General features: G+C 44.4%; 1 protein-coding gene across 3 annotated transcripts in view; it reads left to right on the top strand.

Moving 5' to 3' along the window:
- SYNE2 (spectrin repeat containing nuclear envelope protein 2) overlaps positions 1–13,960 on the top strand; it is a 175,823-nt gene that overhangs the window by 138,109 nt on the left and 23,754 nt on the right. For all 3 annotated transcript variants that reach the window (XM_030275147.4, XM_072930501.1, XM_072930502.1), the window contains 3 exons: positions 1,381–1,536; positions 5,006–5,164; positions 6,092–6,258. In XM_030275147.4, the coding sequence (XP_030131007.4) occupies positions 1,381–1,536; positions 5,006–5,164; positions 6,092–6,258 (482 nt within the window). The remainder of the gene's footprint in view (positions 1–1,380; positions 1,537–5,005; positions 5,165–6,091; positions 6,259–13,960) is intronic.

Genomic DNA, 13,960 nt, shown 5'->3' with positions numbered 1-13,960 from the left:
GTCTGGAGTGGTCAGTCTTTCATCATCCTTTTATGAAGTGAATTGTTGACCTGTGTAGTGGGAACAAATAAGCTTATTAACGAGCCAAGGCTTTGAACTCATTATCAGCTGTCTGAAATCTTCTTTATGAGTGCTGGCTGCCTTTCCCACGGCAGCAGCCTTGCTGTAGCCCTGAATTATCTGTGAGATGGAAGCACACAGCTTCTGCCTCTTATCCCAGCAAGAGAAATTCAGCTGCAGAGGCAGCAGGGTCAGACAGTGCCAGTGCAAATGCTGCTAGTAGGTGTCATAGTACAATAAAGGACTAAAATGACATGGCATGCTCTTCCTGCTTTGCACTTTTATCTGGAATAAAACTATTTTTCTTGCAGCCCTGGACCTTACATGAGGCTAGCAAAGTCCCATGAAATTCCATAGTTAGTTCTGTGACTGCTCTGGATTTGCCCCTTGTTAGGAGACATAAATGCATGTGTGCACATCTATAGGAGTACTGTGATCTCAGGTAAATTTTAGAGTCAGGTTTGTTTGGTGTTTTTCTCTACTGCTGAAGCTGGGTTCAAGCCCTATGAAAATCCTCAGAGGGTTTAGACCCAGCACACTAATGATAAAAACACTCATGTTTTTTTTTTTTTCCCTTTAAAATGAGACAAACTGGATTCTCTCTAGGAATGTCTGGATGACCATTCCCAGCAGCTCTTTTGCAAAATGGGATCTAGGACCTTGTGTGTAGAGTGTCATATTCCCCAGCTGCACCCTCTGCCTTTTGGGTGACAATTTTAACAGTATTAAGGAAAATATGTAACTTATAACAAAGAGAAAGGGGAGTTGAGGGAGCAAAGCAGAAAAGAGAGCCTGTTTTCTGTGAACAAGCAGCTTAAAAGTTCCACATTCCTCACAAATCTGAGGACGTGCCTATGACATCATCCATTAGAGAAGGCAACTGATTCGATTTTTTTTTTGTGTGTTTAGAAAAATAACCTGAAAATTAAGCAAATGCGGGTGGAAAGCCACTTACCCAAAGCAATTATAAGAGGAATAAAGGAAACCCTGAAGAAGCCTGGGTGTGAGAGCCCAAATACTGCCCTGGAGCGTGGGGAGCTGCCGGGACCAGGCTGCGTCCCAGCGCTTTGGGATGCAGGGATGGCACGGGTGGGGCAGCTGGGGCACTGCCGTGGGTTCCAGTGGGGCTCCAGTGGGTTCCAGTGGGTTCCAGTGGGGCTCCAGTGATCTCCGGGGATCCTGGCCAGCCCAGCCCCACCGGAGGGCACACAGGCGGCTGCACATTCCCTGCTCTCCTCCCCCACAGGCCAGGAGGGGATTAGCGAGCAGGTTTGGAAAGCCGAGGAGCTTAGTGCCAAGGCTTGTGCGGTTTCCATGCAGGAGCTGGAGCAGTCGCTGGCAGACTGGGCCCACGACATGAAGGAGCTGCAGGCCATGAAGGCGGAGCTGGCACACCTCATCCTCACCGAGGACATGATGGTGCTCAAGGAGCAAGTGGAGCATTTGCACAGGCAGTGGGAAGAGCTGTGCTTGCGGGTCAGTGTTTATGGTGGGCAGGGCTGGGGCTTCTCCTGGGCTCGGCTCCCTCTGGCAGTTCTGGGTGGGAATGGGGCTGCTCCTGGCCGGGGATGGAGTCCACCCTTGGTGTCCTGGACAGGCTGGCCAGGGTTTTGTTGCAAACCCTTTGTCAGCAGTGAGTGTGGGACTGCACAGAGCCCAGATGCTGCTGTTTTCTGGAATAGGTGCCTTTGTTCCGGGCTGCCAAAGGAAAGGAGCGATAAACACGGGAATTGCCTTCGGGCACAGAAAGGGGAGGGGAAGAGGGAAGTTGAAACAAAACGCCAGCAGAAAGGAAACTTAAATGTGTTTAAATACTGACTCCTTAGGTTTGAACACTTTGATAACTGACTTGTCTTTGTAGCAGCAAAATGCTGTGAAACATTTGTGTTCTTTGTGGCTTGTTGCTGTATTACACTTAATTTAGTGTTGCATGTAAAATTGCTGGGGAACATTTACAGCAAAGTCACAAGGACTTGATTCATTAGGTTATTGTGCCGTTTGAATGTGTGTTTACTTTGCCCTGTTAACAGGATTGGAAGAGGTAAAATCCTTCGGGGTCTTAAGTTGCTTTGGGGGGCTCTGCACACCAGCAAGCCAAAGTCTTGCATCCCTTTACTGACAAGTAAATGGCTTTTATTTTACAGTTTGTAAAGAAGTATTGAAGCCTGTTAGTATTTTGTTTCTAACCCTTGCACAGGCAAAGGTCAAGCAATCTTGGTGGGGATGTTGCCAGAGTAATGAACAGCTGTGCTTATTTCACAAACTGTGTTGTGATGAAATAGTTATTTGATTTGATTGAAATAATTAATTTTTTTTTGCATTGCAATTAGAAAGAAGAATTTAATTTCTTAAACTGGACAGCTGTTCTACAACCAGTGCTGTCTCTGCTGTTTTTTCTGAACTCTGAAGATAATTCCAGAGACATCCTTTCCCGTTCTGAGAAATATAAGCTATTATTTTTTAAATCAAAATGCCTGAACCATTTTCCTAATGGAAATCTGTAGTTATGCCTATAAATGAGAGAACTTCATTGTTTTAAAAATTTTTGGTAAGCTACTGAAGCCTGATGTTCCCACTGTGTTGAATAGCTCTGAAAATTAACATTTTTTATATGTGCTCTACTACAGTCTATTCAAATAGTAATTTCCTATAGTAATTTAAGTTCAGATTTTATTCAAAATTTCCATTTTAATTTCCTGAGGGAACAACACTGAGTTCAGTCTGTCTTGGAGGAAGGAGAGAGGTGACAGTAATGTAACTGTATGAGGCACACAAAATCTGTAGTGGGAGGAATCTCTTGAGTGCTGTAGTGGAGGGAGATTCTGAATGTTTGCACAGCCCTAATGAGCCTCAGGAGAGCCCACAGTGATGCTCAGTGCTGGACTGAGCGTAGGAGAGCAGACTTTATCAGCTCTGTTGTTGGCATGACTGCTTCATTTTGGATAACAAAGTAGAGTCAAGATGTATTGTGTGGAGGAAAGTGTGCAGAATAAATGCAGGGAGGTGAAAGAGCTGCAGCTGTCACGGCCCTGGGACAGCCAGATGCCTGTGCTCAACTGGGCAGGGGCAGACAGGCAGAGGGAGCAGATGCACTTAAGGGATTAGCATTTACAGAGCTGCCCTTGCAAGGTGCATGTAGGTCACAGATTTAACCATTCATCCCAGCCAACATCCCACGGCGATGTTATTTTAGCCTCCCTTTGGAATGCACACGATGCTCACACGGTGTGTGCAAAATGAGGTGGTACCAGGGCAGCTGAGCAGAGGAGAAAGTGCTCAAAGCAATGGCTTGAGGGATTAATGTTCCTAGAAGCTTGTCTGGGATTTTTTGGGTTGTTCCTGTCTTTTATTCTCAGCCTGTATTGCTTAGCCAGCTAAAAGGTGCTTCTTGCTCTTAAAATCCTGCCTTGCTCCGTTCTGAGCAGGCAAACATGGAGTCAGAATCACAGCAGCATTTAGAGCTTGTTTTGCTGACAAGCACAGTCTGTTCTTCCACTGACCAAGTAAACTCATCTCCATACATGGGTGATGCTGCAGGTGGTAAGGAAGGATGAAGGGCTTCACCCTCCAAACCCCTGAGGGTACATGGGAGCACCTCAGAACAGAGACACTCTTAGAAACTTTCTGAGGTTCCTGTTGTCTCCAGGCTTTTTCCTATGGAGAACCTGGGAGACTGTTTCCCTGTGTCTCAAGACAGTGCTTTCATCCTCATCTCATTGCTTAGAGTGTCTTGAAGGATTCAGAAAACCCTTTCAGCTCTCCATCCCCTCCTTGGAAATGAGTCAGAACTTAAGGGACAAAAGCAATGTAGGAGATGGCTTGGTGCCTTCTGTTTTGATCCTGGTGTTACATGGAGCTGGCCTTGCTTCCACACTACACATTTAAACTTCACTCTGGGATACAAAATAGTGTTAGATATTAGTAGAGAAGAATCAGTAATGGAATTTTGAGGAGTCATATGCTGTATAAAGTGCATGTGAGATGTGAAGAGGGGGTGTTTCCTGCCATAGGGAGATATTTAGAGTGGCCATTTACAGCCAAGACAAGCAAAATGTTATGTACAGTCTTTAGACAAAATTTATTGGTGAAAATTAGGGGTTACTCATTTCTCTTGCTTCAGTAGAGCTTGAGCCATTTTTCACTTCCTTTGTCCCATATATCTTGGTACAAGAATCCATCAAGGTAAATAAATAAATGCGTATTTAAGAGCCCTAGGCTAGAGACAGGTGCTCTTAGCTAGTTAGAAGTGTGACCATACTTATTTCTGAAATACTGGAGCAATGATAATAATTTTGCTTTTTCAGGCAGTATCAGACCTTAATTGCTCAGTCTAGACAAATTGTTTATCCATCCTGGAAAATGTATTTTTGATTGGGGGGGGTGGGGAGAAATCCATAGTTTTCAATGAAAAGGATCGAGGCTTGATGCTTATTTTTTGGAAGTTTTCTGATTTCTGGTGGGCAAATGGAAAGAAAAGAGGGAGGCTTTTATAGAGATAAAAATAATTGCAGTCAGTAGTTACAAAGTTTCTCTTAGAGTGGCAGAAAATAAGAACTTACCTAGGTGTTATTTCTCTTGGGGCCATACTAAACAGTATATAGTAATTATGTATTTTATATTCTTTCTGTGTTTGACATTTTCAGGTTTTCACTGAGTAACATTTAAATTATTATATAAGCACATTATTTATAAAGCTGTCATTCAGTTTCTTTCTTCTGAGGGAGAGAATCTGGTATTTGCTAGTCAACTTTTTGCCCTGCTATCAAAAATAAGATGTAATAACAATCTGCTTGATGGCTTTGGAAAGGAAAGTAGGATACTTATAACTGCTCTTGCAAAATGTAATAAGATCAAATGCAGACTAGAAATTAAAAGGCTCATAATTGCTGGTTTCCTTCCCCAAAAAACTGTTGCTAGAATTTACTGTGTGTGTGTTTTTCCATAGGTGTCTCTGCGGAAGCAGGAGATCGAGGATAGGCTCAATGCTTGGATCTTGTTCAATGAGAAGAATAAGGAGCTGTGCTCCTGGCTGGTCCAAATGGAAAGCAAAGTGTTGCAGACTGCAGATGTTAGCATTGAAGACATGATAGACAAACTGCAGAAGGTAGGTAGTAATGCGACTTTTCTTCAATTGCAGTCAGATAACTCATTACAGAGGCACCATTCCTCATGTATTCCTTGCTTCTTGGAAGTGATACATGATGTAAAACCAACACACAGAGGCTTTTGTGAGATTGGTTTTTTTATCAGTAGCTCTTCTTTATGTTCAGACTTGGAGCTTAAAGCAGAGCAGAAATGCCACTGGACTGCATTTAGTCAGTGTGGGGTTGAGATCTGGGCTCTTGGGGTTTTGGGGCACACCCAGCACTGCTCAGAGTGGTGTCCTGGGAGCAGCTCACTGCTCTCACCACCTCCATCATCCTCACAACTGGTAAGCAGAGGGCAAAGAAAAGATTGAAGGATGGGATAGGTCTTATGCCAGGTGAACAAGAAGTTACCACAACCAAAAATAAAACCTAATTCTGCCCCTTCCCCCATGGTAGTTGGTGCTTTCTAATACTTTTGTATTAGCTTGATTTTAAAGAAGGCCATTATTGTTCTGCTGTTCTTCGCCATGGCTAAAATGTCTCAGCATCTAATCCCAGATCTCCTCTGGATAAGAATACCAGCAAAATAAACCATCCTAGACTCGAATATGGGTTCTTTTGAGGTAGCTTCATTGAAAAATTATGTTAAATCAGGAAAACAACAGATAAAATTAGAACATTCAATTATTATTTTTAGGAAAACTTGCAAGTATTGGCTGGCACTTGCAAGTCTTTAAGCTGCTTATTTTTTCATAGATTGTGAGAGGGCTTCTTCACTGAGGTTTTCTTTTTGTGTTTAGTGTGAGCTCTACATGCCAATTTACAAACCTCAGCCAAACCTGACTTTACATCACACACGTGGGGAAAAAAACACATACTTTTGTTTTGGTATCATTGTTTTGTTTTGCCCTGTAATTAAAGCAATGTTTGTGTATGTTTATCAGGACTGCATGGAAGAAATAAACCTGTTCAGTGAAAATAAGCTTCATTTGAAACAAATGGGTGATCAGCTAATCAAGGCTAGCAACAAGAGCCGAGTTGCAGAAATAGATGATAAACTCAACAAAATCAATGATCGCTGGCAGCACCTCTTTGATGTCATTGGCGCACGGTAAGAAAATTATTTTCAATGTTTTATGTGAGATATAAGTCAGAGGCTTGTGTCCTTTACCTTCAGAAACAGAGTGACATGACTTTCCAGTTAAGTAGGAATTTATTACTGAGAGTCAAGCTTAAGGGAATGCTTTTCTTTTGTGATTTATTGCTGTATTATGACACCAAAAGTCTTAATTTATCCAATGGTAGAGGGCAGGGTGTAAGAATTCATATAAAATAAAATTTTAATGATGAGAGCTTTGTAAAAGGAAGAGTCAAAATGATCTCTCCCTTCCATGTGTTGAATTGCAACCTAATTTTAAGGCAGTTTGGTAGGAGTTCATTTGGGCTTTTTAGGAGAGCCTCCTATTTTAACACAAGCCTCTCTTCCACTGTATGTCTGAATGCACAGAATTTAGGAATGGATTCCATTCTGTCTCTGTAGACAGTCAGATTTATATGATAATGTTCCTTTTTTACATTCACAAGTGTTTGAAATTTCATTTTAATACCAGTGCTGTTTCTTTACTCAGTATCCCTCCTAAAAACAACTGAAAGACCATATGAGTTTCTTTTAAATTCAGGATTTTCTGTACGATGGTGAAGTGGAAAATAGTATCAGTTGAAATTTAAACCAAAACCTGTACAGTCTAGGCAACAATCTCCTCTTAACGGATTAAACATCTTTATTATGCATGACAGAGTTAAGAACATCATGATCATTTCAGTATTAGCCTTACTGAGACGATCCCATTTCATTATTATCTCTGAGTTTCTGCCACAGCTTGGGAGGAGGATGCTGGGCTGGTCTTGCCTCCTGCTGAGTTTATTGGTTATCCAGAAATAATAAGGCTAACACCAAGTTAGCATTGGTCTCAACTTCTCTCCCAAGGTTTTGTTCTGCTTGTGATCACCCACTCTGGGCTCTCAGCAGCTCTGTTGCTCAGTTAAATTTGGGACAGATAATGCTGGTGGTTATGCTGTGACAATGTAGTGCTAAGTGTGCTGGGCCTTAATCAGGAATGAGATCTGAATTAATGGTGACACACGAGCTGTGAATGATTAAGCAGAAGCTGCCTTCTGAAGATCTGACACTGCAGATAGACTTGCAATGGTTGTCTCAAGGTGTCTGTTTTTGATCTGGTGTAGGAAAGCAAGCTCCACTTTAGTAATAGCACTTTTAAAGCTTTTTTGTGATCATTTTTTCTTATGCTGTGTGTTGGTTTTGAAATGTAACAATTTTTAAGTGCAGATTAAAATGCACTGTTTTAAAAGTGAGGTAAGCATGGCACATTTCTGGTAATCTTTAGGAAAACATGCTAAAGAACTGATGGGCCAATTAGAGAGACATCTGGCAACTGTATTCCAGTATTCTGTAACAAGAATTCGTCTACCTGGTATGTCTTAAATGGTTACCTTCAGGCAAGTGTGCAGTGGTGCTTTGAGGTACATTTTTTTGGATTGCAATACTGGGATAACAAGGCTCCCAGTATTTGGTATCTAAGTGGCTATTGCAGCTACTGGGGAATTGATGTGATGCTTTAGGATTCTCCCTGTGTTCTTAATTCCAAAATGTCTGTAATATGCCAGCTTCTACTTGTGATTTCCACCAACTTGGTGCTTAGGACCAGGGTAATGAACTGGAAGCACTTGGCAAATGTGATTTTAAGCAGCTCCCTTGGTGGCCCTGGAGATGATCAGGCAGCCCTGTGGGCTCTGCTGGTGCCCTCTGAGTTAATACTAGGAGAAGTTCAGCATATGGCAGTGTTTTGCAGCACCTCTCCTCACCTAATCCACCTTGCCAGGGAAGGCTCTCAGCTGCTCAGTCATAAGTAACCACCAGGCCAGACACTCACAACAGACTCTGAATACACTCCTAAGAGTTTATTTTGCCCTGTTATAACCTTCCAACTTTCTGCTTTGAGTTTGCTGCTATGGTGCTGGCTTGCCACTGAGATATGATGTCTGAAGGAATTAAATTAGACATCAGTTGACTGAAATGTCCACCTCACTCAGAAGTGTGCTTTGAGGCACTCAAGATGAGGTTCCTCCTGTGCTTTTGAGTAGCCTCTCTCAAGCTCAGGTGATGGTGGGGAGGCAGCAGCTCAACCCATCCCCAGTGTGACACAAATTGAGCATCTTTGAGGGAGAGCAGAGAGGAGCGAAGAGCCTTGGGCTGGAGGCGAGGTGACCTGCAAGTGTGAGTTGTGATACCCCGTGCTGGCAGACTCTCTCCTTCCTTCTCAGTTTGCTTTTGCAGAAACTGTTAAAAAAAATTGTATTGAGGCTGTGTTGGAAGAACACATGTAAAGGATAGTGGCAGAATTTTGTTGTCCCTGGTAGGTGAAGCCATTATAGTCCAGAGATCCTCTCACAGGGCGTGGAGAATGGAGGGAATTGGTACAGGGGCTGTGCAAAGCCCTTTTTATTGGGCACTGCTTCATTGCTTGGGGAAAATAATAGGAATGGAGGAGATGCTTCTGGGAAGGAGTGTCAGGAGGCTTGGAGGGTTTGAGGGTAAGGGAATGCTCCTGGAAAGAAGTGACAAATTTTGACTGGGATGCAGAGAAAACCATGTCTTTCTCCTGAAAAAAACGTTGCATGTAGGAACTTATTTTCACAGCACATCCATGAAATGAGAAGGTGGTTTTGCTGCTGTCTTTTCAGGTTAGTAGCTGTGGCAAGTGAAATAGAAGTGAAAATTTTCTGAAGTTTTAGGTGCCAAATCTGTGACAACTTGAAGCTCTTTTTTTGACAACTGTTACAACTCCAACAGTTTCTGTTAAACACGCAATGAACTGCTACCTTTATTTGTACTTGCACCTGGTTCCCAGTGGCCAACCCACCATCACAGGGGCAAGGACCAAATTTCAGTATGTTTTCATGGCAGGTCAAGACCTGGGAAGGAGGTGAACTACAGAGCCAGGCACTGAGTAGGAGGAGAAAATATATATTGAATAGCTGTGTGTTCAAAGCCAATTCTTCGTTTTTGGGCATTGAATCTGTCTTGTAGATGGGCACTTTTTGATCCTTCGGTTCAAGAGTGAAAAATAACCTGTATCCACAAAGGAATCTAATTGAGATACATTGCCAGCTTCAGTTCTGTGGTTGCTGATGTCCCCATGGCTGTCCCTGGGACCTTTGTAAGATTTTATCTTCTTTGCAGTGCAGTGTATGGCTGTGTGATACCAACATGTAACCAAACCAGCCTGGAAGCCAATGCATCAATGCATTGATAGCTTATTTCACCTTTTTAAACCAATAAACGTCCTGGGACAGATGGGCAAATTAGGTGAGCTCCCCATTTAGTCCTTGAAGTGATTCTCTTAGTTCATGGTGACAAGCTCAGATTTGCCATATGGCTGCACTTGCAGGACTTAACACTTTCATTATCTGCCTGTGCTCAGCCTGTGTGGTGACAAAAGCTTTGCCTGTGTGTTGCACCAAGCCACAGTCTGGCTGTAAACTTGTAAGAGCCTCAAAATGTTAATTTTCATGGGATAAAGTAACCATCAAGGCATTAGCATGCCAGGAAGGGAGAACAAATGAATTCTGTTCAGCTCAGAAGATACTCTTACCACGGGAGGTTTGTGGTGACCTGTATGTTGAGGGATGGGGAATACAAACATACTAATATTCAGAAAGGGAGCGTTGTGCTGACTGTAAAGCTGGATACAGGAAATCTCTTGCTTTTGTTACTGAAGCAGTAGTAGGAGGAGTGCACAGGCTGCATGAGGGTGGTAGATAACCAAAAACCCATGGAGTGGGATTTACATCCTCAGTATGCTCTGGAGGGAACCCTCCTGGGCCATGCATTAACAGGCAAGGACTAGCAAGGAACTGTGTTGTGCATGGCCATGTTCCCTTTCCTGAGCCATGCAGCACTGATTCTAACTCCTCACTTTGCTTCCCAGCCCGCTGAAAAGGGGATGTTTTCCTTCTGTGTTGCTGTTTGCTTAGTGCCTGCAGTCAGGCTGGAGGAGCACCTCCGTGTCACTGCCTGGGGCTGTGCAAAGCGTTGGGTGCTGCTTGAGCCTTCATTAAAGCCACCAGCTTCATCAGGGGCTCCCTCCAGTAGTTTTGGGTCTGCAGACCAGTCTCTGCAGTAGCTGATGTTGCATTTCTGTACCTCTGGGCATCCTGCAGCTCTTGCCGCTTGCTGCCAAGCTGTGCAAAGGGGATGCTATTTCTCAGCTGCTCTGGCTACAGGCACACTGATGTGTTTTCTTACTTTGTGGGTCTAGTCCATGTTTTCAGCCTTGTGGAGAAAAACAAAGTTTTTGTGTACGTAGCAGGAATGGGTTCAAATGACTGTGACCTTTAAAACAAACATGAAAGTTCAGGGAAGCAAGGTCAAATGTGCCTTCTCATTCTTTTAATTGCAACTATCCTTGGCAACTGGGTCTTTTCCCTGTGTTTGGAAGCTGCCGGCATCATTGCATTGTCCAAGAATCTTTAACTGCCACTCTCAAATCGGCCTTTTCCTTCCTTCTTAGAACTTGGAAGATTCAAGGTGTTTTCAGTTCATTTCCTGCATACCCTGGGGGGGCTAAAATTCCCAAACAGACTGAAATTTCTCAGGTTGCAAAAAAAATGGGAAGGACTTGAAGCTCTCCAGTGACATCACCTTGTGCTGTGCTGGGGGTCCAGGGAGGCTTTATGGGGAGTGCAGTGAGCTGCCAATTCCCTCTGCTCCCTTGCACCCTCACTGTGGCTGGATTGCCCCAAAAGTCACTCCAGCAGCAGCAGGCCTCAGGTTATGGGTTTGGGGGAGCAAGTGGGTTCACAGCACACCCTTTAGCTGGTCTTTATTTAATTTTCCAGCACATTGGTTACCCTTTGGCAGGGCAGACAATCAGGCACCATGTGTTGGTGTGCTGTCCTACCCTGTGGCAGCCCACAATCAGTGTGGGTGCACTCTGGGTTCAAAGGTCTTTTAAAATTGCTGCAGATCAATATTGCATGGCTAGGGAAGCAAAATATGCTACAGGGAGGCCTCCCCAGGTAAACAAGATAGCAATGTCCAGCAGAATTGTGCTGGTTTGTGGCAGTACTATTGTAAAATCTCATTCTTGGGTTTGTTTTTTTTGGTATACAAAATATGTGGATGGTTGAAATCTCACTCACAAAGTGCCTGCTTTCTTTCCATGTTCTCTTTGTCCTTTGAGGATTACACTTCTCTTCAGTGTAAAAGCTGTGACAGAATTCATTATTGTCTCAGGCATGATGGTTGGGCTTATTTTGGTTATGCAATGTGTGCAGGGAGCAGGGGAAGCTGGCAGTGCAAGGGGAGTCCTTGTCTTCTGCACACCATCTTAACTCCCAGTATCTACCTACCTGCAAAGCTGGGGGTTATTTCCCCATTTACTCAGGTCAACCATTTCAAATGTGGTTTTGAATAAACTGGGCAATAAAATGTGGAGGTTACTGGGCATGATTTGCCTGTGCAAATGTCCAAAGCCTTCTCACAGTGTGCTGTGTCCTCATAGGCACTGTGTGTTCTGCCATGTGAGCCATCAGCAAGTCACTACAGGTCTGTGGAAAATTACCTGAATACTGAAAAAACCTTTGATTTAAAAATCATTCTTTGCATTTTTGGTGGGATTATCACAACTAATTTTTTCCTGATTTTGGCTGGGTGGGGACTGGCTTGTAACCCAAGGCTCTCTGACTTCCCACCCTGTGATCTCTGGCAGTCATAACACACAGAAATCATGACAGTGTGTTTTTCCACAAACGAATGATATCATAAATGAAGATTAGGGGTTATTTTGCCCTCTGGCATAACAGGCTATTTGCAGTGGAGGCCTTCTGCCTGGTCTGGAAGGTTAAAGAGAGGACAGGTTAGTGTGTGGGAGATTTAATTCCTACTTAAATACCTGGGATATAATGGTAAAGGCGAGAAAGCAGAATGCAGGGGAAGTAAGGATACATCTTTGTGCGTGGTGCCTGTGCGTGGATGTACGTGTGCTCGTTTTTTTGGGTTTGCTTCAGACTGACTCTGCTGCAAATCATCCGGGTCTGAGGCTCCAATCCCTCTTTCTCCCAAGAAATGAGCACCGCATCCACCTCTCTCGGTGCCGGAGGCTCCGACCCGCAGCCTTTTTGTCACCAGCCGCCCGGCGTGCGCTTCCTCCGTGCTAATCATTCTCTCGTGTCAGAATAAAGCTCTCGTGGTTTTGTTCTGAGGAGGCATGCGGCCGTTCGCCAGGTAAAATCCCGACGCAAAACCTAAGGGTTAAAATAAGGGGGGGAGAGAGAAAGAGCTCCGGAGTCTCCCCAGCTCGGGGTCGGGGAGGAGGAGGACGTGCGAGCCTCCCCCCCCACAGCCGGGATGCTAAAGCGGCGAATAAATAGGGCATCTGTGGAGGAGGGGTTTCCTCTGCCATGCCTGCCTGGTCGCACGGACGGTTCCCCCCTTGCGGCTTGGGATTTGCAGGCTGAGGAATGGTTCTGCCGTGCGAACCGTAAGTGCCGTGTGGGTGTGTGGGAGCGCGGTGCCGGTGGGGTCTGGCGGAGCGGCGGGACCGGGCGGCGGCGGGGCGGGAGCGATGGATGCTGCTGCAGCTCGCCTCAGACGAGTGCGGCATGTTAGCAGCACCAATAGCTCTCACAGGCCTCCGGCTTGCCATCGGCTGTGTTTGGGGCTGGCAGCCGAGGCGGTGACAAGAACCTTTGGGCTCGCCCAGAGCCTCCCCCGCTTGTCCCTGCGCGCACCGGGAACGGCCTCGCCTTCCCTGAGAAAGGCCTGAGGTTTGCCCGTGGCATCACCTCTCCAAAGCGCGGCTTTTGTCCCTCGCACGGTTAAGCTCCCCTTGGACTCACTGAACAAAGGTTTTCCTGGGCTCTGCGTCTCATTTGTTTGCCGCCGGTAAACAATCCTGTCAGCTGGCAGGGCCATTTCAGCCCCTCCTCCTCCTCCTAAAGACATGCACGGAGTCGCTTTTTCTGATGGCATTTGCCTTTGTGAAGGAGAATTTGGAATAGATGTTAGGATGTTTTTCGTTCTTTCAGACACTGAAATTTGAATGCTGCTATTTACCTTATTTGAGCTTCCCCCGTACCTTTTCCTGCAGCATTTTGACGGCTAAAGCAATGCAATAGGACATGCATTTTGTAATTCTTTTTGTTTGTGTGAATACATTTCAATCAACCTGGAAGCTCCTCCTACTGCTAGGTAATTCCTGAGTAGTTACTACAAATATACTGTGTATTTCTGAGGCTGTGCAGTGATTCAGCCTGAGACAGTTTAATGCTTTTCCCTTGTAACCCAATGCTGGCAACTTCATTGTGGGTATTAAGACCCAAATCCAATCTCGAGTCAAGTCAGTTAGTCCTTCTGTTCACTTTTGCAGCCAGCTTGTAGTTATAATCTCCTACTTTTGTTCTTTTTCTGCCATTTCTATTGTGCTGTAAAGATTAAAATATTTAAAATCTGGCTTTGCTTGGCTTATTCCAGGCAACTTAAGCATGTGTCTGAGTGCTAATCAGGGTGGATTTTTTAGCTTGGCCCATTGCAAAGGACAAGACAAATCTGAATTTGTTGGGGTGTTTTAAGATTGGTGGTGATATTTTCATTGGATTTTTTTGTATTATTACCTTTTTTTAATTCTTTCTGGAGGCATGTTGAATTGTGGCAGGTGAGTTCTCAGTGGGAAGTAGGTAATAGATAAGTAGGCATTTTTCCTGTAAACAGTAAGTTTTTCCTGTTTGACCAA

The sequence above is a fragment of the Taeniopygia guttata genome, chromosome 5 (genome assembly GCF_048771995.1).
Source record: "Taeniopygia guttata chromosome 5, bTaeGut7.mat, whole genome shotgun sequence".
Classification (NCBI taxonomy): domain Eukaryota; kingdom Metazoa; phylum Chordata; class Aves; order Passeriformes; family Estrildidae; genus Taeniopygia; species Taeniopygia guttata.
The sequence above is the reverse complement of the archived record's forward strand: the minus strand, read 5'-3'. Positions and strand labels throughout refer to the sequence as shown.